The sequence below is a fragment of the Rutidosis leptorrhynchoides genome, chromosome 8 (genome assembly GCF_046630445.1).
Source record: "Rutidosis leptorrhynchoides isolate AG116_Rl617_1_P2 chromosome 8, CSIRO_AGI_Rlap_v1, whole genome shotgun sequence".
NCBI classification, from domain to species: domain Eukaryota; kingdom Viridiplantae; phylum Streptophyta; class Magnoliopsida; order Asterales; family Asteraceae; genus Rutidosis; species Rutidosis leptorrhynchoides.
Window position 1 is genome coordinate 312,289,855 of NC_092340.1, and position 24,561 is coordinate 312,314,415.

A 24,561-nucleotide genomic window follows, 5' to 3' on the forward strand; every position below is an offset into this window, starting at 1 on the left:
AACCTTGCTTCTCTATTTTCTGTTTTCTAAAATAGTGAACGCGAAAGAGGATGAGGATGATGCGACAACGATTGTTTTTCTATTTCTATACTTTATTTCTTTCGATGCTCACAAGCTGCTACGTTTTATTCCAACTTCTTTTTCTGTTAAACGAGGATAATGATAATGATGATAAATAACAAGATGATTAAAAGATAAAAAGGAGAGATGATGATCGATATAATTAATATTAGTGGTAGGGTTGCTATGGCCGAATCCTTATCATCGAATTGTACAGGTGGGGTACCCAAATACACTCGTGTTTTTCCAGCTTACCCTAATTTTCTTTGAACCGCTCATTCAATAACATAAAATAGCGGGTCCTTTTATTATCTTGCAACTTGAGCTATCAGGTTTTCAATTGGGCCGAGAGCCTAGAATTTTGTTAGGCCTTTTAGAACGTATGATTTACCATTAATATAAAACGGGCCACTAAACCCAATTTAAGTTGCAAGATGGGCTGCGTATCCAGTTGAGCCGTGTCCCTGGTTACGTTATTAGGCTAAGAATCAGCTTAGTTGTACTGTTAAAATGACGATTAGATAATGATTGTGAATATGATTGATGATGCTAAAATGGTTACGAATAACTAATGAAGTTACTCGAGAAACGATTATGATAGATGATACTTGTTATGAGTGTGTTACGATAATGATGAAGTTGGGATTCAATGATGAGGATGATGTTTGATCGATGATGGGTATTAAGCATGCATTATGTTGATGATGATTGAATCACGATGACATTTTGATGATGATAGTTCCATGATATGATGATGATGATTAACGAATACATGACGATGTTAAACGTTAGGATGTCGTGATGATATTGAAATGATGATGATGAGTAGAAGATGATGATGTACGTACGTGATTATGATTCATAATTATATGATGAGCGTATAAATGGTTTTGATGATGATCGTATGATCATGGTTAATGATGATGTTAAGATGATATACATATGATGATCATGATTATGTAGAGATGAGATGATTATGAAGACGATGATAACGAATAACGAATTAAATATAATGATACACAAAATAATAAGATGATGTAGCATGGTGATGATTATGATCCGTTAATGATAGGTGAAATAACGATAATAATAAATATGGTTAAGGATGTTATCGGGACGTCGCGGGTTCAAACCCGGACTTGGGCATTTTTTTTAGGGGATACTTCTTTGAGGTAGTTTACTTATTACTCGTTATTATTATTATTATTATTATTATTATTATTATTATTATTATTATTATTATTATTATTATTATTATTATTATCATTATCATAAGTATTAGTATTATTATTAGTAGTATTATTATCATTATAGTTATTAATATAAGTATTAGTATCATTACTATTATTAGTAAAATCATTATTTTATAGTTATCATTATTAGTATTCATTATTACTAATATTAACATTTTTATTAAAAGTATCATTTTTATTAAAGTTATCATTTTATCATTAATATTAAAAGTATCATTTTTAAACTCTATTATCATTATTATTATTTTTATCATTACTAATATTATTTTGGTATTAATATAATTTTAACAAACAAGCGATATATGTATATATATACAAAAATATATTTAACATAACAAAATTAATATTTTATTTATTTTAAATATATAAAAAGAATATATGAAACATATAGTTTATTAATATAAAAATGAATAAATTTATATAAATGATATAGGTTCGTGAATCCGAGGCCAACCTTGCATTGCTCAATTCCGCCGTATGCATATTTTTACTACAAAATATCGTATAGTGAGTTTCATTACTCCCTTTTAAAATGCTTTTGCAATATATTTTTGGGACTGAGAATACATGCGCTGTTTTTATAAATGTTTGACGAAATAGACACAAGTAATTGAAACTACATTCTATGGTTGAATGATCGAAGCCGAATATGCCCCCATTTTCTTGGTAGCCTAAGAATTAGTAAACCGCTCTACTAATTGACGCGAATCCTAAAGATAGATCTATTGGGCCTAACAAACCCCATCCATGGTTGCGGATGCTTTAGTACTTCGATGTTGTTTTATCATGTCCGATGGATGTCCCGGAATGATAGGGGATATTCTTATATGCATCTTGTTAATGTCGGTTACCAGGTGTTCAATCCATATGAATGATTTTTATGCAGATGCATGATATTTATGAGAAATGAAAATCTCGTGGTCTATTAAATTAATGGAAATGATTGTTTATGATAAACTAATGAACTCATCAACCTTTTGGTTGACACTTGAAAGCATGTTTATTCTCAGGTATGAAAGAAATCTTCCGCTGTGCATTTTCTCATTTTAGATATATTACTTGGAGTCATTCATGACATATTTCAAAAGACGTTGCATTCGAGTCGTTGAATTCATCAAGATTATTATTAAGTCAATTATAGTTGGATATAGTATAAAATGGTATGCATGCCGTCAACTTTCGATGTAATGAAAGTTTGTCTTTTTAAAAACGAATGCAATGTTTGTAAAATGTACCATATAGAGGTCAAGTACCTCGCGATGTAACCAAAAGTAATGTATTCGTCCAGATGGATTAGGACGGGTCCTTTCATTAAAATGTCAAAGTATCCTCCAAAATTGTTGAAATGACAGTTTTACATGGCGACATACGTCGTAATTTGTTTGTGTAAAAGATGTTATCTCATAAGCCAAAGTATATGCTACTAGAGAACATGTTATCAATATATTTAAATCACATAACCATTCAAAACTGCATTAGTTGTGTAAAAGAAGATTTGAATTCTATGGTTTGTTGTTATATTTTATTAGTAGATAGATATAGATATATTTAAATCTCATATGCAACCAAAAAGCCATTAGTTTACCAATTTTTAAAGTTCCATGTTAAATAATCGTTTTCATTTCTTAATTTCAATCAAAACCTTTCAAGAATATTCAAAAATTGTAACTTTGTGAAAGAGTTTCACACCAGTAGCGAAATTGAACTTTTACTTCCGGAGACGAAATCAAATCAGATGATACAAGGGCCGATCAAGTGTAAATTATGAAAAATTATATATAATCTAGTGTAAATTACGGAGAATAATTACTGATGCCAAAAAATCGCTGTTAAAAAAAAATTATAAATATAAATTATAATGTAAGTTATGGAGAAAAACGTATAATTAAGTGTAAATCATGTCATAAGAAAGGCATATCCATGTTCTACATGATATGATTATGTTAAAATTATTATATCGATGAACTATTATCGTTCAGATTAACTATTGAGTGACTTTGAACAAGTGGTGAAAATTGTTTTATACATACTGAACATAAATTGTCTGAACAGATATATATATGTTAACCCTTCATCTAGACCAAAAAAATATATACCTAAAGTTGTTTTTGTATCAGTATATATATGAGTGTGCAAACCAGAGTTCCACATCGATCATGACATAAATGTATGCATATAAGTTTAAGGGAACTTCTCTACTACCAATTGATTTTAGAGAAAAAAAGGAATATTTCTTATATTCTAAGACATGTTACCTTCACTTGTTGACGTGTAGATCCCAAAGTTTATACCTTTATCCAAATTTATGCCTTCTCCAAACTTTATAATATATATTAATAAAAACAAACATTTCGTCACGAGTGGACATTTTATTAATTGTTCTTTTTTTTTTTTTTTTTTAAGGCTGAATCATATAATTAAGCACCAAGAGGCCCAAAGGGCTTACAAAACATTGTTAGCAGCCAGCAAGAAACAGGCATAGATGGAACTAAAATCAGCCAAAAAAAAAAAAAATAGACAAAATTTCATGGGGGGTCCCTGTGGTTTGTTTGAAACATCATTCAAAGTTCAAATCTCATTTTTGAACTTGGGGGTCACTAAACTTTGTGCTTGTTTCACTGGGGGTCCAATGCCTAAACGTCTGTGAGTTTTTAACGTTTTAAACCCTCACATGACTTGCACATGAGGGTATCTTCGTCTCTCTCATCTAAACCCCACACCTTAAATGCATACCTGCACGTATTCTTCCCCATTCTCCTCCATTTTTTTTTTCGTTTGAACCTGTAAAAACAAGATTAGGTATGGTAAATTGCTATTGTGGAAGACGTGCATTGATTCAGTTGTCCAAAACAAGTAAAAACCCTAAGAGGCGTTTTTACACCTGTTCAAAAAAGGTACTCGATTAATTTAGGGTTATATAAACCCTAATTCGTAAATTATGTATATTTCTCCATATCTTCGAATTAAAATAGGGTTTTGTTTAGTATTCTGAGTGCAGCTTCTTTGAATGGATTGATCCACCAATTTGTCAAGATTGCAACCAACTTCGACGGGATCTAAGAAGGATGAAGATAATTGTCATTTGCAGCTGGATAATTTTTGTTGTTTATGTTATGTTTTTTAAGTAAGAGGTGTTGTAATGTTGTGTTTTGGATATTTTGTAACTGAATATGAATGTATGTTGGTTGTCTTTTGAATGAAAATGAATGGAAAGGTTGTTGTTTATATCCCGGATAAATGCAAAAAATGAGTTTTGGTTCATATGCTGGATAAATACAGAAATATACAAGAACATTACAATATTTTGTACCAATACATAATCAAAATGGCATTACAATAGTGAGTACCAATACATAATAAAAATGGCATTACACTTTTGAGTACCAAAATGGCATTACATTTAACCAAGTTCAGAATCAAAAGATTCATAATAACAAGTACCTAAATAAAACTATTACATAACCAAGTTCAGAATCAAAATGATTCATAATAACAAGTACCTAAAAAAAACCATTACATAAGTACCAAACTTCAACCATTACATAAGTACCAAAATAAAACCATTACAAAAGTAACAAACACCAAAATAAAACCATTACATGATCACTTCTTCTTCTTCTTTGTCCCACTTGTACTACCACCAGCCTTCCTCTTTGTCCCCACATTTTGACTTCCAGATGTGCAGCCTCTCTTGTTATGACCTAGTTCACCACAAGTACCACAGGTTATCCTCTTTCCCTCTCTAGATAATTTCCCACCCTTGTTCATACTTACCTTTTCATCCATTCCTTTTCTCCTTGACTTTTTTGGTCTACCAGCTGAAGCAACAGTTTTTGGTGGTAGTAGTTTGGTTGCACTTGGTTTTTGCCACATACTTCTGCCATTAATTGGTTTAATGGTAAAAGCATATGTCCTTCTCCAAGTATCTAAGAAGTAAACAGGGTTCACCCAATGTTCTGGTACACCTACATCACCAGAATTATCTCCCAAGTTCCAAATACTAGCTACTGCATGTTTGCAGGGCATGCCTGTAATTTCCCACCTCCTTCAAGCACAAGTCCTATTATCCAAGTCTACCACATACTGTTCACCACTAACACCATTAACTTGATATAGTTCATTGCCACTCCATATAACCTGCATCTTATGGGCTTCTTTACAGATTGCATCAAACATTTTTTTGCCTCCTGGTGTAAAAGGTCCATCACACTTGCTGCTTTTTTCCATAGAAGTAACAATTTTTCTCATCAAATATTCCCTAATGTACTCTAAGCAACTAATTATGGGTTTATCTCTAGCATCCGCCAACCAACGATTAAAAACCTCACATATATTGTTTAACAACACATCAGACTTAGCCCTTCCTGTAAAAGTTAATTAATATGCTTATTAATTTATGAAGTAACTAATACATATATAGTAAATAAGTCAATACATACCACTAAAGTGACTTCTTGACCATTGAGATGGTGGGATCTTGGATAAATAGGTGTGGCAAGGCTCACTAAATCCCTTCAAATCAAGCATTGCCTTTTGAAAGTGAGGCACAGTAGTTGCAGTTGCACACTTCCACAAGTGATTTTTAAATGCATTTCCAGTGAAGCCTCTTGTTTTCATGTTTTCATGAATGTGCCTCAAACAATACCTATGTTCAGCACTAGGAAAAATTCTCTTAACGGCATGTGTTAAACCCTGAACCAAATCAGATTAATGGCATGTTAATGTAAAGTTAAGACTAATAAATGTTCAAAAATCAGAATACTAATGAATCATACCTTTTGTCGATCACTAATGAATGTAAAATTGGAGTTTTTATTCAGATCCAAATCTTTACCCAAACAATTCAAGAACCAAGACCATGAGTTGTAATTTTCCAGCTTTACAACTGCATATGCCACTGGATATATTCCATTATTAGAGTCTAACCCAACTGCAGTCAATAACTGTCCAGTAGCTGGTGGTTTCATGAAAGCCCCATCAACTCCTAGTAAATCTCTACCCAAAGTCCTGAATCCTTGTTTCAATGGACCCAAACAAACATAAATCCTCTGAAATAATTTTTCTGTGTCAGATGCATCTTGTGTTTCAATTGTAACAGTTGTACCAGGGTTGCATCTCACCAATTCTTCTCCATAACTTCTAAGATCTGCATACTGTTCTTTAAAGTCACCCATCATTGTTTCCAAAGCTTTTTTCAAAGCTCTATATGCTTTTATCTTTGAAACTTTTAGCTCTGTTTGTGTTTCTAGTTGGGCTTTCACTGCCTTTGTTGGAATAGTAGGGTTAGAAGGTAGTTGATGGGTTAATTTAGTAGCAAGATAATCTGAGGTACAGTTATGGATAATCCTTGTAAATTGGCATTTATGTTTATCATCTAATCTCTTGATGGTCCATAACTTTGTCTTGGGGTCTGGTGAAGCATGTAAAAGCCATTTACATTCAATATTGTATTTTTTCTTTTGTCTCTTTTCATTCAATACCCCCTTTTCACCACATGATCCCTTACCTTTACCACCTTTACCCTTCTTTGTCTTTTTTGTGTTTAATATTTGACCACCACCCACTTGTACCTCACTGGTTCCCACATGGTCACTTTTTGAACTTTGACCCACACTATTTCTAACTATATCTACAACTAGACCTTCACATGCTGCCCTTACCCTTTTTTTGTCATTTTTTAGAAACACAATATCCCTAATTCTTCTCCTCCTCTGCCCTTCAATGCAATCCTCATTTTCAAAATCACTTTCAAATTCATCATTATCCAACTCATCAACTTGTACAGATTTCACATTTTGTACAGAACTCATCCAATCTGCATTACCTGTCCCACTTTCATTATTATCTTTGTAATTGAACTCACCCATATCTACCTGATCTTCCTCTACTACATTTTCTTCATCAACTAGTGTATCTTCACCATCCACATTAGTTGTTTCAACATTTTGACCAGTCTCCATTGTATCTAAATCAGCAAATGGGTCAAATTCCTTGTCAATTACATCATTGATCACTACTTCATTTGGTTGAATGTTTTCATACACTGACTCTTGGGTCACACTTGGTATGTAAACATCAGGCTCACTTGGTACATTAGGTTCCATAGTTTGACTAGTTTCACCTTCAAGCCACTCCAACATTAATCTTTTATGAATCTTTGGATTCTTTCTACTACTAACTACAGGAACAACTACCTCCTCTTCAATCTCCTCTAATACAATCTTTTTCTGTGTAGGACTCTTATAAGTTGTTAAGTTGGTTGACTCATGTTCAATGTATACACATATTTCCTTCTCATCTTTAACATACTGAATCATATTAAGTACATCAATATCACTACCCAGAGCTTCTAATCCATAATCCAAATTGGTGCTTGGTCTAAGAAAGTGATAAAACATGACCCTATGACCATCATAGCCTAAATCCTCCACCATATCATTGATTTCATTAACCGAAAACATATCAGCATCAATGAGATCAAAGTAAGTTACCTTACCATTTACATACTCTTGTCTTGGAAATGCAGTAAACACCCCACCATGATGCAAGTTTATAGTGAACAAAGTATCATTATTAGCTGCAAAACAACAAAAAAATTAGGTCAAAAATCACACTCACACAGGTATAATCGATACTGTATAACAAGTTATGTACAAATTAATACCGTATATCTGTTCTAAATCATAATCTACCTCCTCCGTCCGCCTGTGATACAAAGGATTAACCATTTGTGAATTATTTCGAGCATGCAATTAGGGTTTCAAAAAATCAATCGCCAACAAACTAAGATTTTGAAAATTTTTGATATTTTGGTAGTTGAGGGATATTAATGTGTGGGGTTTAGATGAGAGAGACGAAAATACCCTCATGTGGAAGTCATGTGAGGGTTTAAAACGTTAAAAACTCACAGACGTTTAGGCATTGGACCCCCAGTGAAACAAGCACAAAGTTTAGTGACCCCCCAAGTTCAAAAATGAGATTTGGACTCTGAATGATGTTTCAAACAAACTACAGGGACCCTCCATGAAATTTTGTCAAAAAAATAGCATAGGTCAGCCAGTCAGCCACCTTGATCCGAAATAATCAACAGCCTGGGAGTCCGCCATTTTTAACATAAAATTAAGGTTTGAAAAAAAGATTACTTAATAATTATAAGCCCTCGGTCAAAGTTCTTGTTCCATTTCCGTTCTAAAATATCTCACATATCGTGAAACTGAGAATGGAATGAGTAACTCTTAAGGTCATTTGTTATGGTGTGTGATGTGAGTTGTAGTTTTTGTTTTTTTTTTTTTCATGATGTGACGGTGTGTGTTGAATATGTTGTGTTAGATCATTTTGTCATGGTAGATGAAAAATGATGTTGGTTGGTGGTGTGGGTATGAGTTAGGAGCTTTTTTTATGATGTGGTAACACGAGTAAAAAATATTGTATTATAGTGGTGTGAGTTGAGGGTGTCAGTTTGAGGTATTGTGTTGATTTGACAATTTATTGCTTTTTTTTGTATGTAATATGTTTTTATATTACTGTTTTTGTTAATAAAAAATAACAAGAAGAAAACCACGAATAGAGGTCAAGACAGCGATAGCGCCATGGTCAGTGGCACAAGGTGAAGCTCGCCGAAGGCGAATCAAAAACGAAGAAGAAGGGTCTAATAGAGGTGACAAGGGACAACGGGAACTAGGAGAGGAGTGAAGGGTCTAAAAAATTGTAAGATAAAGAGTACGCGTCAATTAATATTGTTTTCCCCTCATCCTCTAAGAGCATACGGAGTCGATACCATATTTTCACCATTTCCCAATCCGACGCCGAGAAACTGATGTCGTCCGCTCCGCTCTGACGTTAAATTACCGTCGACCTTTAGCGTTGACCTTTAGAGTCTCTGGGGTTGAGAAAGTTCAAAAGGTGCAGGAAGCTTTATTAAGTGTAGCTAATATATCGAGGCGAGAGGTTATACTCACACACCCACTTTTGATCCATACACACTTTTGAACATAAAACTTACAATATCCCAAAGTTTATCTAGGGCATTGAACTTTCATTATTGTTAGTAAGGGTATAATAAGACGAGAGGTGTATACCTTTTAGAATATAATAATGTTGTGAATAGTAATTTATACTTTCTATTAATATATATATATATATATATATATATATATATATATATATATATATATATATATATATATATATATATAATATGCGCTTTTGAAAATATAAAATTTATGGGCTTTTTAATAGCAATAAAATATTATTGATTTTAATAAAAAATAATTAAATAGTGTCAGAATGATAGAAATCAAAATTAAATATAATAAATTATGTTATTAAATAATAGATAAAATTATTAGAAATATTAAATAATAAATTAGAAACTGAAATTACACACCGAACCATTTCCCCACTTTTCCATCAGTGTTAAACAAGGTCTACCACGGCTTCTAGTGCTTTAATGGATCATAGTTAGAGGTGAACACCCGCACCAGTTTAAAAAAAATACCGGTCCAGAACCGAAAACCGGTTATGACAGGAACCGGTTCTGACCGAAACCGAAACCAGTTCCTGGATCCGGACCGGTTCTGACCGGATCCATTTTGAAATTCGAACCGGATTTTTTCCGGGTAAAAATCGGTTATTTTGAGAACCGGTTCAGAACCGGTTTTATCTCAAACGGTAAAAAAAAAGTCGTTTTTTTTTTAAAAAAAATTTGGTGCAGTTTTTTGGACTTTTTTTTGACAATTTTACCCGCATTAGTCTAGTATAAATATATGGTATTGGTTTTGGTTGAGATCACACTTTCTCATACTCTCAATTCTCAAATATCTCTCTAAATCTAAATATCGAATTATTCAATAATTAACAATAACGCTCTAGTTAGTATGGATAGCTCTCAAACATGCGCTTCCGGTTCCGCTTCCGCTTCTGTTGGAACATCTTCACGCAAATACACCAACAATGATGTTAGCCACATAAAAAAAAACTAGCCGAAAAGGTGATGTTTGGGCTAATTTCGACTTGTGTGTAATGAATGATGGGCGGAAAAAGCTCGTTGTAAAAGAGGTGGGAATTTTTATTCAAGTGTGGGTAACACTTCTTTACGAAAACATCTTGCTACACCTACAAGTTGTAAAGTAATTGTTGATCAAGATACGATGCAACCTCCACTTGGTCGGGATGGCTCACTTTTGGCTTTCGATATGGAAGGCCTTCGTATCGATTTAACAAAGTATGTCATTCAACAAGGGCTTCCTTTCAGCCACTTTGACAATTCAAAGCTTACGCAAATAATTCGTACTCGACTACAACCGCGATATAACAATGTAAGTCGTGTTCTACTTTTAAGACGTGATGCGTTTAAATTATGAAAAAAGCAAAAAATGTTATAATTGAAGGTTTTCGCAGCTATAAATATACAGTTTTTAAAACATGTGATGTTTGTACCGCACCACACGAAATGGCAAATTATTATTTAGCCGTTACCGCTCATTGGTTTCATCCCAATTATTGGTTATTAATGAAACGGACAATCACTTTTAAATTATTTAGTTATCCGCATGCGGGTAATAATATAAGGAAAATTCTACACGACACTTTAATTGAATATAATTTAGAAGATAAAATTTTTAGTATTTCTTTAGATAATGCGTCAAATAATGATAGTGCAATGCGTATGTTAATAATTCGTTTAAAACCGGTTTTAGATGGTGCTTTAGTACATACACGTTGTGTTGCTCATATTATAAACTTAGCCGTTCAAGATTGTTTAAACTATTGTGGTCCGTTAAAAGATAAATTTAGAAGATTATTAGTAACAATATATCGTTCGAGCAGCGAATGACATCATAACTATAAAAAATACGTTAAAAATTGTGGTGGGGTTTGGTTAGGGCCTTTTTGATAATAATACTCGATGGAATTATACTTTTATTATGTTTGAAAATATATTACGACAATGTAAAACTTTAACGGGTTTTAGTGAAAAACTAATTAGAAAAGGATTGTCCGAACCGTTTGAAAATTAAGAATGGGATGATTTAGAATCATTAACAAGTTTTTTTACAAGTTTTTAAAGAGGCAACGGACAAATTATCGGGTGTTTATTACCCAACAAGTTCACTTGTATTACAACAACTTTATTTATTGACGGAAAAAGTAGTCGAATTTGCGGGTTCTAGTAATCGTTTATTTAGACAAACCGTTTTTCACATAAGAAAAATGTTTAAAAAATATTTTGGTAAAATACCCTTGGTTTTTTTTTGTTGTGCTTGCGCGCTTGACCCGCGAATAAATTTTAATGGGATCGAACTTGTAACGACCCGAAAAAATCGTCATTAACGGCGCCGTTAACTTAGGTCCCGTTACGTGGTCGTAGTCCCTATATGAGACACGTTTGATCAAAATTATGTCGCATTCATTTGAAACGTACAAGACTTACAAAGTTTTGTTTACCAAATAGTTTGACAACCAGTTTAAGTTTACAAGAGTTATAAGATATAAATGAAATAACTTGCGACATAATTAGTTTAAAATCACGGTTGCTATAAATAGCGTAAGTATGTATGCTTTAAATTTGAATCCAAAGGTGCTATCACTAGCGTATGCATGTATGCTTGACTCCAAGCAAGTAATTAAAGTGTGCGGAAGCATGTATCAAGTAGCCAAGTATGAACCTGAGAAACATATAGAAAACTGTCAACGAAAAACGTTGGTGAAATCATAGATGTAGTAATAAACGTTATTTTTGAATCACAAGATTTAGTATTTCCATAAAATTGATCATCCAAAAGTTGCATTCCAAAAATAGGTTCGCGAGCACCCAATTATCAATGCTTAACATTCCTTCCATAGAACCCCATCACAATAGTGTTAGAACATACACTGTTTCTCGAAAATATATTTCATTCATAAACGGTAGCGAACCGTTTGAATGAGGGTTTTTCAAACCCATATGGATCCATACAACATAAGTTCTCGCTTACACCCGGCAAGTGTAACTAATGATAATCGAATTGAGGATTTTGTTCTAAACTCGCTGTAGAATGTTTGTTTCATCGGACTTGTGTTCAAAACATAAAAGTAAGTAGTACAAGATGTAACAAAGTATATGTTTCTCAGCCCACGATTTAAAAGTATAAAAGTTGTTGAAAAGGGGGGACTATGATCTCACCTCGAGTGCACGAGTATAAATGTACTTCACAAAGTAAACGTGTGCATGAAAGTTGCTTAGCCTTGACCTAAACAAGTAAGTTGTATCAATTAACCGGTTACGACACAAGGTGGGGCGAAATGTGTTCAATTAGTCCTATGGCTCGTTATGACTCGAATAGTATAGCATGTGAATCACGTTGTCAAGTTTCATGCAAGAATCAAGAATAAAGGTACGTTAGAACGATTGCATAAATGTTTTGTTAAGTTTGACTAAAAGTTAAACTTGGTCAAAGTCAACGAAAAAGTCAACGGGGTCGGGTCGGGTCCCGAACTATTTTCCTGAGCTTAGAAGTCATGTATAAGCATGTTGGCCAAGTTTCATATCAATCGGGGGTGCATAGCATAGCTAGAATTAAACGAAAACAGAGATTTTTGGGGAGTCTGCCTCAGATGCGCCGCATCTGAGGCAGATGCGCCGCATCTGCATCTGTATCAGCCATTCTGGGGCAGTTTATCACTTAGACGATTTCAACTTCAAACAACCATAACTTATGAACCGTAAACATTCAAAACATGTATCTTATATCGTTGGAATGGTAATTTAACAAGGAATACAACTAAACACATTTTATGAATCAAATCCATCATTAACAACAATGAAAACCTCATCAAATGATCATTAAACGTTCAAAATCAAGGTTTCAAGTTCACAAAACGCATTTCTTGACTCGGGAATCCAATTTACACATATGATACGCCGTTTTGAAGGTAATGAAACATACAATATAACTAAACACTTACTAACAACATTTCATGGCATTCAAACATCAAAAGTTCGTTTTAAGTCTATCAAACCCTAACCAAAATTCACAAAAATCAATAATCATGTGTTTGATGTTTTCTTAATCAACCTACGCATCAAAACGAAGCTAGTGATACTAGTAACACAATTAAAACATGAACTTTAACAATTTAACAACATTAACTCATCCAAAATTCAAGATTAAGCAAACACATTTCAAATGTTCAAACTAGTTACTCAAAACAACAAATCGAGTAAACAAAACATATATTCATGTTATACTTGAGCCATAGACACTAATTAACACCATTTCAAGTATATAAAACGAATTTAGAGAAATCTAGTGTTTTTAGAAAGTTACCCAAACTTGATGAAATTGGTACCAAAATGTAGATGATGAAGAGAGGATCACGAAAATGTAATTTGTTTTGATGTTTGCTTCTCCAATCGGATTTAGATGATGAATCTTTGTGAAGATCAAAAAGATGTAAAGATTGAAAGTGTTAGTTGAAAGAAAATGGAAAAGAGAAAAAGAAATAAAATGAATGGAGGAGGTGAATGGTTGACTAGTCAACCACTAGTCACTTCTTTGGTCAAGTGGCAAAACTAGTCCCTCAAGTTTGTTGTCGGGTGCGAGAATTAACCGAACGAGTATTTTAAAATGTTAGAGTAACCGAGAGATGTTATAATTAAATAATGGAAATATTAAGAACGTTAGTCAATAGAAAATACGATTTTAAATAACGAAAGGTATTATTTAAAAAAAAGACGGTGTTAAAAATAAATTTAATGGAAAAACGCGGGATGTTACATTACCTACACCTTAAAAGAAATTTCGTCCCGAAATTTAGTTGGAAGTAGTAGTTGTCATTTTTTCTTCCTCGAAATCTTGCTTTGCCAACTCTACGAATGAGTGAAGGTACTTCCTTGGGCATTTCAACGAACTTTGACAGTCGAAATTTTACGTCGTTTTAAAGTTTGGTTTCACGATTCATAGTTTCAACCGGTCCTCCTAGGAAGTGAAGTTTATCATTGATCGTAAGCTCATCGAAAGGAATATCAAGTTCTTGTTCGGCAAGACACTTCTTTGAGTTTGATACGTAGAATGTAGGATGAACGGAGACTCGAATGAGTTGGAAAATCTAAACGGCTAGTAACGGGTCCAAAACGCCCCCGGATTTTAAAAGGTCAAAATATCGCGGATTTAGCTTTCTACGTTTCCCGAAACAGATTACACCTTTCTAAGGTGCGACTTTTAACGTTACGCAGTTACCCACTTGGAATTCGAAAGGTTTACGTCTAACACCGGCGTAGCTCTTTTGGCGACTACGGGCCGTCTTGAGCCTTTCTCGGATTTGAACGATCTTAACGGTTATTTCATGAATGATTCGGGTCCGGTGGTTTTCTTGTCACCTACTTCGGTTCAACAATTAAGAAAACGACAATGGCGGCTATATGAGTTTTCGAAAGGTGTGGCGTTAATACCCGAATAAAAATTATTGTAGTACTAGAATTTGGCTAAAGGCAAATACTTTTCTCAAGTAAATTTGAATTATGGTTTCCAAGGTTTGAATCGTATGTTTGCTTTGTTCATCGGTTCGTGGTTGATGCGTTGTACTCATGTCTAAATGTGGTCCCGAGGCTTTTTGTAAGGCGCCCCGAAATTTAGAAGTGAAACGAGGATCTCGATCCGAAACGAGGTACATTCCTGTAAGGTATATTCGAACAAGTTTGTTAGGACTTGAAAACGTTTGTTGGAACAAGTTTCTGTTTCTCAAGAATTTCACGCCGCGGAAGATTTATTGGTTTTTGAAAACGTTTGTTAGAGCAAGTTTCTTATCGGGTTTTGAAAATGTTTGTCAGGACTATCCACCCTCGTGGTGAATACTAGTATAACGTGAAGAGTCTCTCCCTCTATTGAGAATTTAGAATAAAGATTTCCTTATACGGAAGTACGAGTGTAATGCGAGAGAATTTTCCGCCTCTATGTGAGCATAACAAGCATTTTGTAGTTCGTCTAATAGACTGTGTGAAAACGAGATAGTATACACGTGTAACATATGGTTGAAGTCGAAGGAATTTGTCATTCATTCGGAAGCATAAATATGGTTCGACAATAATCGGAGATGTGTACCTAGTATGGTTGTTATCAGTATTCTCGGGGTTTTCGGATATCCAAACAAGAAAGATGAAGTCATGTACATGGCACATGGTGGTGATTAGGTTGATCGAGTCCAACCACCATCACGTGTCATTAGAACTTTGGTATGACTTACCATAATATAACCACGTTGATCGAGTGTCGTTATATTACGCTAACTCATACCTCCATCCCCACATCACTCCATAGATTCATGTTCGTGTAATCGTGAAGTTTTAAAATGAACAAAGCATAGCGACATCACTAACGTGACTCGTATTTAATCGAAAGAATTAGTGCAACTCTGAAGGTGCATTTCCCGAGGGAAGTGTATAAATGATTGTTCACGTCAATGCGGTTCAAGTCAGACAATAATGTCTTTAGGTACGAAAAGAGTAACGAATCATGATAACGAATAGTACGCAACCGTAGTGGTAAGTATTAATGACGATACTCACCTAGAGTAGTGATGGTAGTAACAAGAAGTGGTAAATAGTAAGGAACACCGGTGTGACACCGATAGTAAGTTGAAACGGTGGCGAATAACAATCTGGGAGACAGAGTTCCCGAACAAGTGTGACTAATGAAGTCGTCGTCATCCTTACGCGTATGAATCTTGAATTTACGTGTGTTACCAGAAAGTTGCAGAATACGAGTTCGTATGATGAAAACTTGGTACCATTAAAAAGTTTGCCTAAGAATGATTCAAGTATAATGCACAAGTAGTCAAGTAAGTGCTATCTATAGCAAATGTATGTCAGAATGCAATGGCTAACTATCCGGTTGTAGTCTAGATTCACTAATGCGTCCTAACGACTCTGTCAGACACACTAATGCACATCCTAGATCCCTACAACCAACGCTCTGATACCATCTGTAACGACCCAACAAAATCGTCATTGACGGCGCCGTTAACTTAGGTCCCTTTACGTGGTCGTAGTCCCTATACGAGACACGTTTGACCAAAATTATGTCGCATTCATTTGAAACGTACAAGACTTACAAAGTTTTGTTTACCAAATGGTTCGACAACCACTTTAAGTTTACAAGAGTTATAAGATATAAATGAAATAACTTGCGAATTAATTAGTTTAAAATCACGGTTGTTATAAATAGCGTAAGTATGTATGCTTTAAGTTTGAATCCAAAGGTGCTATCACTAGCGTATGCATGTATGCTTGACTCCAAGCAAGTAATCAAGGTGTGTGGAAGCATGTATCAAGTAGCCAAGTATGAACCTGAGAAACATATAGAAAACTGTCAACGAAAAATGTTGGTGAAATCATAGATGTAGTAATAAACGTTATTTTTGAATCACAAGATTTAGTATTTCCATAAAATTGATCATCCAAAAGTTGCATTCCAAAAATAGGTTCGCGAGCACCCAATTATCAATGCTTAACATTCCTTCCATAGAACCCCATCACAATAGTGTTAGAACATACACTGTTTCTCGAAAATATATTTCATTCATAAACGGTAGCGAACCGTTTGAATGAGGGTTTTTCAAACCCATATGGATCCATACAACATAAGTTCTCGCTTACACCCGGCAAGTGTAACTAATGATAATCGAATTGAGGATTTTGTTCTAAACTCGCTGTAGAATGTTTGTTTCATCGGACTTGTGTTCAAAACATAAAAGTAAGTAGTACAAGATGTAACAAAGTATATGTTTCTCAGCCCACGATTTAAAAGTATAAAAGTTGTTGAAAAGGTGGGACTATGATCTCACCTCGAGTGCACGAGTATAAATGTACTTCACAAAGTAAACGTGTGCATGAAAGTTGCTTAGCCTTGATCTAAACAAGTAAGTTGTATCAATTTGTAGCGACCCCGACAAATCGTCAAGTGACGGCGTCGACTACATAGGTCCCATTACCTCGTCATAAGTCTTTAAAACAGACGTTTGACCCAAAATATGTCGCATCCATTCAAGTGTAAAGATTGTTTCAAAGTTTACAAAGATAATTGACCACAAGTTAAGTTACAACGTTATGAGTACAAATGAAAACTATGCGACACAGTTTAAATAAGTTCAAAAGATGCTCCAAAATGCATGTATACTCGACATCCAAGCAAGTATCAAAAGAGTGCGGAAGCATGTATCACTAAGCATTCAAAACCTGAGAAAACATAGAAGAATCTGTCAACGAAAACGTTGGTGAAATCATAGGTTTAGTAAGTATTAAACGTTGTTTTTGAACCACAAGATTTTGTATTTCCATAACGTAGATTATCCAAATCATTTGCATTCCAAAAGTGTTGTTATACGCGAGCACTCAATTATCAAAACTTAACCAACGTTACCCCATCACACAGTGCTAGAACCCACACTAAAACACAAAAATATATTTCATCCGCATAACGGTAGCGAACCGTCCGAATGAGGGTTTGTTAAACCCGTATGGCCACACAATATAAGTTCTCGCTTACACCCTGCAAGTGTAACTAATGATAATCGAATTGAGGCATTTTTGTTCTAACTCGCACGTGGAATGTTTGTTTTCACACTTGTGTTCAAAACATAAAAGTAAGTAGTACAAGATGTAACAAAGTATATGTTTTCTCAGCCCACGATTTAAAAGTATAAAAGTTGTTGAAAAGGTGGGACTATGATCTCACCTTGAGCGCGAGAGTTAATAAAGTACTTCAACAAGTAAACGCGTGCAAAGACAAAGCTAGTCTTGACCTAAACATATAGGTTATATCAATATCGGTAAGCACAAACGGTCAAAGATGTTCAATTAGTCCTATGGCTCGTTACGACTCGATTATATTACCATGTGAATCAACTAGTCAAGTTTCATGCAAGTTACAAGTAAATAATCATGTTAGAAAGGTTGCATAAGTATTTGGTTAAGTTTGACAAAAAGTCAAACTTGGTCGGGTCAAAGTCAACGGAAAAGTCAACGGGGTCGGGTTGGGTATCCGACAATTTTTCTAAGTTATATAATCATATATGAGCATGTTGGCCAAGTTTCATGTTAATCGGAGGTCCGTAGCATAGCAAACATTTTACGTCAAAAGATCAAAGCAAACAGCCCATTTTAGTGTATCAGGACGGTGTCCCAAAAATCAGGACGGTGTCCTGATATGAAGAGTGGGACGGCGTCCCAATATGAAGGGTGGGACGGCGTCTAGGAGGTTGGGACGGCGTCCCAAAAGGCTTACAGGTCCTGTTTGCAGAAAACGCAAGGCACGAGCCAAACTTCAATCAATCCTAGTTTATGATCCGCAAACAATCAAGACATGTATTTTATATCACCGGAAAGCTCTTTCGACAAGGAACACAACTAGATACATTTCCTAAATCAAATTTATCATTTTAGACAACAAAAATCTCGTCAAAAGTTCGTTAAACGTTCCAAAACAAGGTTTCAAGTTCATCAATTGCAATTCAAGTTTCGGGAATCCAATTTATACATATGATATGCCGTTTTAAAGGTAATGAAACATGTAATACAACTAAACACTTACTAACAACATTTCATGGCATTTAAATCATCAAAAGTTCATTTAAAGTCTATCAAACTCTAACGAAAATTCACAAAAATCAATAGTCATGAGTTTGATGTTTCCTTAATCAACCTATACATCAAAACGAAGCTAAAGATACTAGTAACACTTTTAAAACATGCACTTTAACAATCTAACAACATTTGATCATCCAAAATCAAGGATTTAGCAAGCAATTTTCATAATGAACTAGTTACTCCCAAAAACAACAAATCGAGCATACAAATTACATACACGACATCACAATGAGCCATAGACACCAATTAACATACTTTTAAGTCAAGAACACGAATTTAAAGAAATCTAGTGTTTAAGAAATGTTACCCAAAATCGAAGTGGTTAGCATCAAATCGAAGAGGATGATGAGAGGATCAAGAATATGTAGTTTGTTTGGATTGAAGCTCGCTTGAACGGATTTGGATGATGATTTAAGGTTTGAATGTTGAGAGAGTTTGAAAGTATCAAAAAGGAAGAAGGAGGTGAAATGAATGGATGGAGGAGGAGGGTTGACTAGTTGACCTAGTCACTAGTTTGACCCTTTGGCGACTTTAGTCCTTCGAGTTCAAATCGGGTGCGGGATATAACCAAACGATTTATTTTAAGTTACACGGGAGTACGGGAGATATTGAAATCCGATAACGAGAATATTTAAAACGTTACATAACAAAGGATACGAATCTAGATACGAAGGGTATTATTTAAAAAGAAAAAGACGGGCGTTAAAATAATTTAACGGAAAAATGCGGGATGTTACATTATCCACACCTCAAAAGAAATTTCGTCCCGAAATTTAGTTGGAAGTAGTAGTCGATATCTCTTACTCGAGACTTTACGTTGTCAATGTTATGAATAAGTGAAGGCACGTCCTTGAGTGTTCTCATGAATTTGGATAGTTAGGGTATTTCGTTGTATTAAGGTTCGGTTTTTACGATCCCTGGTTTCAACTAGTTTTCCTATGAAGAGAAGTTTGTCATCGATAGTTGATGTATCTAGCAGGATTGCACGTTCCTGTTCCGCAGGACACGTTTCTAAGTTTGTTACATGGTACACAGGGTAAGCGGAAACTTAATTGAGTCAGAAGTTCCAAACGGTAGGAAGCGGTTCCAATACGCCCCAAGGTTTCAAAAGGGTTAACGTGTCGCGAGTTTAACTTTCCCTGATTCCCGAAACAGATTACACCTTTCCAAGGTGCGGGTTCTCAATATTACACTGTTACAGGGATTTTGTGAGGTTTTCATCTAAGTTTGGTATAACTCTTTTGGTGACTATGGGTTGTCTCGAGCCCTTCTCGGACTTGAATGATCTCAATTGTTGTTTCTTGATTGAGTTCAGATTCTGTGTTTTGTTTGCCACATGCGTTGGTTAAATGAACAGGGGTACGACATTAGCGGTCATATAGGGTTTCGGAAAGTGCGGGTGAATACACGAGTGGTAACTACTGTTGTACGAGTGATCTACTAAAGGTGACAATACGAGTTTGTGACATGTCTTTCCAAGACGTAAATCGTTCGTTTGCTCGGTTCATCGGTTTGTGGGTGGTACGTGGTACTCATGTCTAAGCGGGTCTCCAGGGTTTCTTGTAAAACTAGAAGTGAAACGAGTATTTCGATACGGAATAATTGACAAGGATACACCGTGTTGGAATAGAATCTCTTAAGATATGTTTGAACAAGTTAGTTAGGGTTCAAAAAAAAAATGTTCGTTAGGACTATTCATCCTCATGGCGAATACTAATGTAATGTGAGGAGTTTCTCTATCCATGGAGAAATGTTACAAGGAGTTTCCTTAATCGGAAATGCTAGCGATAAAGATAGGAGTGAAATGAGGACTGAGAATAGGATGAGCTTACCTCTCGAGGTTGCCATAACGTGCCTCTAGTTGTCGAAAATTGAAGTCTGGAAGAGAAACAAGATAGTACACGTAATTGTATAGTTCGGGGTTGAATAATAGTTGGCCGATTATCAGAAACACAAGGACGTTAAGTCAAAGAAGAGTGAAGTATCGTTGGATTGTGTGTTATCTTAAATTCCAGTAATATCAGACAGTAACGGTGAAATAACAGAGGTATGTGTGTGGTACGTGATGACGAGAAAGTTGATCGGATCTACAGTTTAGTATTCGAATTCTTCGTGCAAAATAACGAATTTTAGTTACGTAAATTTTGAGTCGAGAGAGTATGCCTTTCGGCGTTCATGTAGAAATATTTCCATGTTTGAGTTCCATCTGTTGCTATACGATTTTAACTAGAAATGTTGGTGTGAAGAATCACGCTCAAGGTTCGAACACGGAGAGGTTTAAAGTTCTCCCTTAGTGAGTTAACGAGTTTAAAAGTCGGGTAACACGAGAAAAGTCAGAAATGAATCTTCGGTGATAACAGGCGAGATCTAAGATTTTACGAATACAAGTCTGAGTTGAGAGAGTTTCATGATTACGTGTGGCTTGATTTCGAGATTGATTGTAATGCCTTGACCATTAACATCATGGTCTAGAAAATTTGACTTCGTTTAACAGAAATTCTCACTCGGAGAATTTGGTATAGAGTTGCTCTTTTCTCAAAGTTCGAGCGTAAGATGATGATGTTGTTCGTTTGCCTTCTTTACTTGAATAAGTTAAGATGTCATCTATAAATATGATAACAGATTTGTCTAGATAAGTTGCATACGTGGTTTAGGAGGTTCATGAATACGGACGGAGTCCTAAATAAATCAAACGGTACTAAGAGGGATTTACAACTAACGTTGCGAGCTCGGAAAATGGCTTAGGAGACATCGTCTCCCTTAACCCCCAATTGATGATAACCAGAACGGAGGTCGATTTGGAATACACGGGATCCACGCAAATAATCATGAGGTAATGGATACGAGGAAGAGAGTATTGGTTTCCAACCGAAAGTTACTTAGTTCACAATAATCTATACATAAATGTAGGGCAACAATTTCTCCTTAATGAATAGGTTTTGAGTTCCTTAGTTCTATAGGTGTCGAGTCCAATTTCTTAACGCATATCCTCCGATAAAATTTATAGGCACACAATATTTTCCGTCGGTCACTTAAATCGTCTAAGTAGTATCTGGGGGAAAGAGGTGGAATATAAAGAGCACGAGTCAAATCCTTGGTTATAAAACGTCTAACGGTACTCGAATCGAATAAGTATGAAATATACGGTTTGTTGTGAAGAAACGTACCCGTGACTAGTCCATCATCGTCTCGGGCATCCTAGGTGTCGATGTTGTAAGTTCAACGGCGCGCGTTGGTTTTTGCTTTATTCTTTGGGCATTCATTCCTAAAATGACCCGATTGACCACATTTGTAGCAAATACTCGGCTTTGGTGCGTCGGGCCCCTTTTGAGTGACGGGGGCGGTACTTCCACAATACTTGGCAATATGACCACTACCTTGGCACCGATGGCAAATTAGCTTGCCACATTCACCAAAATGATGCTTGTGGCATTTGTTGCAAAAAGGTCGTGTCCCGGCATAACTTTTCTTGCCGACGGGGGTGAGAGGTTCCTTGGCAAAGTTGTTGTTGTAGTTGCTCGATTGGGGGGCTTCCCATTTTCTTTTGTTGTCACCCGACTCATCCTCGGCTTTAGGTGCCGGCACTTCAATCTCGTCTACCGTTTCGATCAATTGACGGGCCATATTCAGGGCCTCTTGGTGATTACTGGGTTTGGATGACATTACTCCTTGTTTGATGCTCTTGGGAAGACCATCCATGTAAAGTTCAACCCTTAGAGGTTCTGGGGTCACGAGGTTTGGGCACATCAAGGATAGCTCAGAAAATTGTTGATTATATGCCTTTAGGTCATTCCCGACCGCTTTTAAAGTTCTTAGTTCGTGTTCGAGCTTACGGGTCTCTTCGCGCGGGAAGTATTCGGTGATCATCTTTTTCTTTAAGTCGGCCCATGAGAGAGTGTGAGCTTCATCGATACCCACCAACAGCACATACGTATTCCACCATGTGAGGGCGATACCGGCAAAAGTGTGGGTGGAATATTTGACTTTGTCTTGGTCCCGACAACCGCTTATGCTAAAAACGGCTTCTGTTTGCTCAAACCATCGGGTGAGCACAACCGGTCCTCCGGTCCCATCGAAGGTGTGAGGTTTGCACCCCATGAAAGTTTTGTAGGAGCAACCCTCGTTTGAATTACCGGCTCCATGGTTGTTGTGGTTGTGGTTGTTATTGATGTCGGAGGAGATACTAGCCATAGCCGCACCTATGGCGGTGGCTATCATGCGTTGAAAAGCTTGTTCGGAAGTTTCATTACGTGGCCCGCGACGGGGAGGCATTGTTCCTTCAAGACACAAGAATATCGTTGATTAGTATTCTCAATAATACTAATCATGATAGGGAATGATGATGTAGAGAAAATTTTCCTTGACTCGCCTTAAATTCTTTATGTCATAATGTCGGAATGTCCATATGAATCACCGTAATATAATCTCGGAAATTATATTACCCAGATTCTCATGTGCATTTAACATTACCTCATAAAGTCAAGGTGGCGCGTCAACAAAATTTATCAACGTAAGATCAAGATCGAATACGAGTTAGATATGATAGAAGAGTTCGAGTATAGATGCACAAATAGTCAAGTAATTCCTACTTCAGTCTATATGCCGGTTGTAGTCTAGATTCACCTATGTACCCTATGACTCGGGGTGGACACAAATGAACTCTAAATCCCTACAACCAAGGCTCTGATACCACTTGTAGCGACCCCGACAAATCGTCAAGTGACGGCGTCGACTACGTAGGTCCCATTACCTGGTCATAAGTCTTTAAAACAGACGTTTGACCCAAAATATGTCGCATCCATTCAAGTGTAAAGATTGTTTCAAAGTTTACAAAGATAATTGACCACAAGTTAAGTTACAACGTTATGAGTACAAATGAAAACTATGCGACACAGTTTAAATAAGTTCAAAAGATGCTCCAAAATGCATGTATACTCGACATCCAAGCAAGTATCAAAAGAGTGCGGAAGCATGTATCACTAAGCATTCAAAACCTGAGAAAACATAGAAGAATCTGTCAACGAAAACGTTGGTGAAATCATAGGTTTAGTAAGTATTAAACGTTGTTTTTGAACCACAAGATTTTGTATTTCCATAACGTAGATTATCCAAATCATTTGCATTCCAAAAGTGTTGTTATACGCGAGCACTCAATTATCAAAACTTAACCAACGTTACCCCATCACACAGTGCTAGAACCCACACTAAAACACAAAAATATATTTCATCCGCATAACGGTAGCGAACCGTCCGAATGAGGGTTTGTTAAACCCGTATGGCCACACAATATAAGTTCTCGCTTACACCCTGCAAGTGTAACTAATGATAATCGAATTGAGGCATTTTTGTTCTAACTCGCACGTGGAATGTTTGTTTTCACACTTGTGTTCAAAACATAAAAGTAAGTAGTACAAGATGTAACAAAGTATATGTTTTCTCAGCCCACGATTTAAAAGTATAAAAGTTGTTGAAAAGGTGGGACTATGATCTCACCTTGAGCGCGAGAGTTAATAAAGTACTTCAACAAGTAAACGCGTGCAAAGACAAAGCTAGTCTTGACCTAAACATATAGGTTATATCAATATCGGTAAGCACAAACGGTCAAAGATGTTCAATTAGTCCTAT

At 35.7% G+C, this 24,561-nt stretch overlaps 1 protein-coding gene across 1 annotated transcript; it reads right to left on the reverse strand.

Moving 5' to 3' along the window:
- Nucleotides 1–4,916: 4,916 nt before the first annotated feature.
- LOC139864423 (uncharacterized) lies at nt 4,917–5,339 on the reverse strand. The gene has a single exon (XM_071853000.1). It carries the CDS (start codon nt 5,337–5,339, stop codon nt 4,917–4,919), a length of 423 nt encoding a protein of 140 aa, XP_071709101.1.
- Nucleotides 5,340–24,561: the final 19,222 nt, after the last annotated feature.